General features: G+C 68.2%; 1 protein-coding gene across 1 annotated transcript; it reads left to right on the top strand.

Moving 5' to 3' along the window:
* Positions 1-761: 761 nt before the first annotated feature.
* Positions 762-1,591, top strand: EMIHUDRAFT_124223 (hypothetical protein; the record flags this gene model as incomplete). Its single annotated transcript, XM_005768567.1, has 2 exons — positions 762-1,475; positions 1,550-1,591. Coding segments are annotated over 2 exons (756 nt in total), but the record flags the coding sequence as incomplete, so codon positions are not given.
* Between the last annotated feature and the right edge of the window lie 121 nt (positions 1,592-1,712).

The following is a 1,712-nucleotide window of genomic DNA, read 5'->3' as shown; positions in this document are numbered from 1 at the left end:
ATCCGGAGGAACGTGGCTCGCTCGAGGGCGAACCCGAAGCGGAGCAGGCCCAGCCAGCGGACGCCCGAGTTCCCCAGCCCCTCCCAGCGGAAGGCGGAGCCGTCCAGCACCAGCACGCGCTCGAGGTTGGCGTGCAGCGCCGCCTGCCGGGCCATCAGGCGCTGCGTGCACTGGCACTCGGCGTTGAAGGCGGCCATCTGCCGCTGGACCGTGCGCGAGGCCGCAAACTGCTGCTCGATCTCGCTGGTCGTTGGCACCGGGAGAGGAGGCGGTGGCGAGCGTACAGGAGGAGTAGCTTCCTGATGATGGCGGCCCGCACTCGGTAGAGCAGCATCCTGAGCACTCGGCAAGCGGACCTTTGCAGCAGACAGCATTTTGCCGCCACCCGTCGCACGGAAGAAGCCGACAAGCTGGGTGACGCAAGCGCCCAGAGCAAAGGCGAGGACGAGCTCGAAGGTACGCCGTCCCATGAAGGTAGATATCCTTGGCCGTGTTGGTGCTGCTCGCCGTCTCCGCCTCGCTCGCGAGCCCGGCGCTCCTCTCTTGCTGTCGGCAGGCAGGCCGCGTGTACTTGGCGCGCGAGGGAAGAAATTGTGCGCGAAAAGGAAAAGAAAGTTGCGCCGAAGTAGAAGAAATTCTGCAACGTGCAAAAGAAAACCTCCCGTGCGCAAGGCCGCCGCACTCGCTTCTCGGCGTCGTCATATCCGAACTCTGCAGCGCGAGCAAAGGAGCACATGTCGGATCCCATCGTTGCGATGGGCATGCCGGTGGCGGGCCCTTCCGTAGTCGCGGCGACAGCGGTCGACGCTGTCGCCGCTGCTCCCGAGCCCGACATGGCCCGGCTGCAGCGGGACGGCTTCCCGCCTGGCTTGGCGTTTGAGATGCACAAGTCGTCGCAAGCCTTCCCGCTGCGCATCTGGGTGGTGGACAACAGTGGCTCGATGAATGCGGGCGGCGGCTCGCGCATCGTCAAGAGCGGTGGCAAGCTCGCCCGCGTCGGCGCCACCCGCTGGCAGGAGCTCGGAGACGCCGTGGTGATGGCCGCCACCGTGAGCGAGACGCTGGGCGCACGGACTGACTTTCAGCTCCTCAACCCCACGCCCGCCGGCCAGACCTTCAGCGTCTGCGCGGGCGGAGGCAGCCACCTGCCCGTCCCCGCGGGCGTGGCTTGCGACGTCCCGAGGCTCAAGCAGGTGATGGGCGACTCTCCGCGCGGCACCACGCCGCTCACCGAGGCGGTCGAGAAGATCCTGGCCAACCTCTCGCCCGCCGCGGACAAGCTGCGAGCGCACGGCCAGCAAGTGGTTGTCGTGCTGGCGACCGACGGCCTGCCCAACGACGCCAGCTCCTTCCTCGCCGCGCTGCAGCGGCTGCAGCGGCTGCCCGTCTGGATGGTGGTGCGGCTGTGCACGGACGAGGACTCCGTCGTCGACTACTGGTCGAACCTCGACCGCTCCCTCGAGGCGCCGCTCGAGGTGAGCTCGACGACTTGGGAAGGGGCGGAGCTGCTGTTGAGGAAAGGGTGACTGATCGATCGATCGGTTGACAGGTGCTCGACGACCTCAAGGGCGAGGCGGAGGAGATCGCGAAGGTGTCTCCCTGGATCACGTGCCGCCCCCCGCCGCACACGCGCGCCAGGCAGCGGGCGCGTCTCTCCACTCCCCCCGCCGTGAGCAGGTACGGCCCGCCGCTGCACGCCGCGCGCGAGTTCG

The sequence above is a fragment of the Emiliania huxleyi genome, assembly GCF_000372725.1.
Source record: "Emiliania huxleyi CCMP1516 unplaced genomic scaffold EMIHUscaffold_4513, whole genome shotgun sequence".
Lineage (NCBI taxonomy): Eukaryota > Haptophyta > Isochrysidales > Noelaerhabdaceae > Emiliania > Emiliania huxleyi.
Note: the sequence above shows the minus strand (reverse complement) of the source record. Positions and strands in the feature narration are given on the sequence as shown.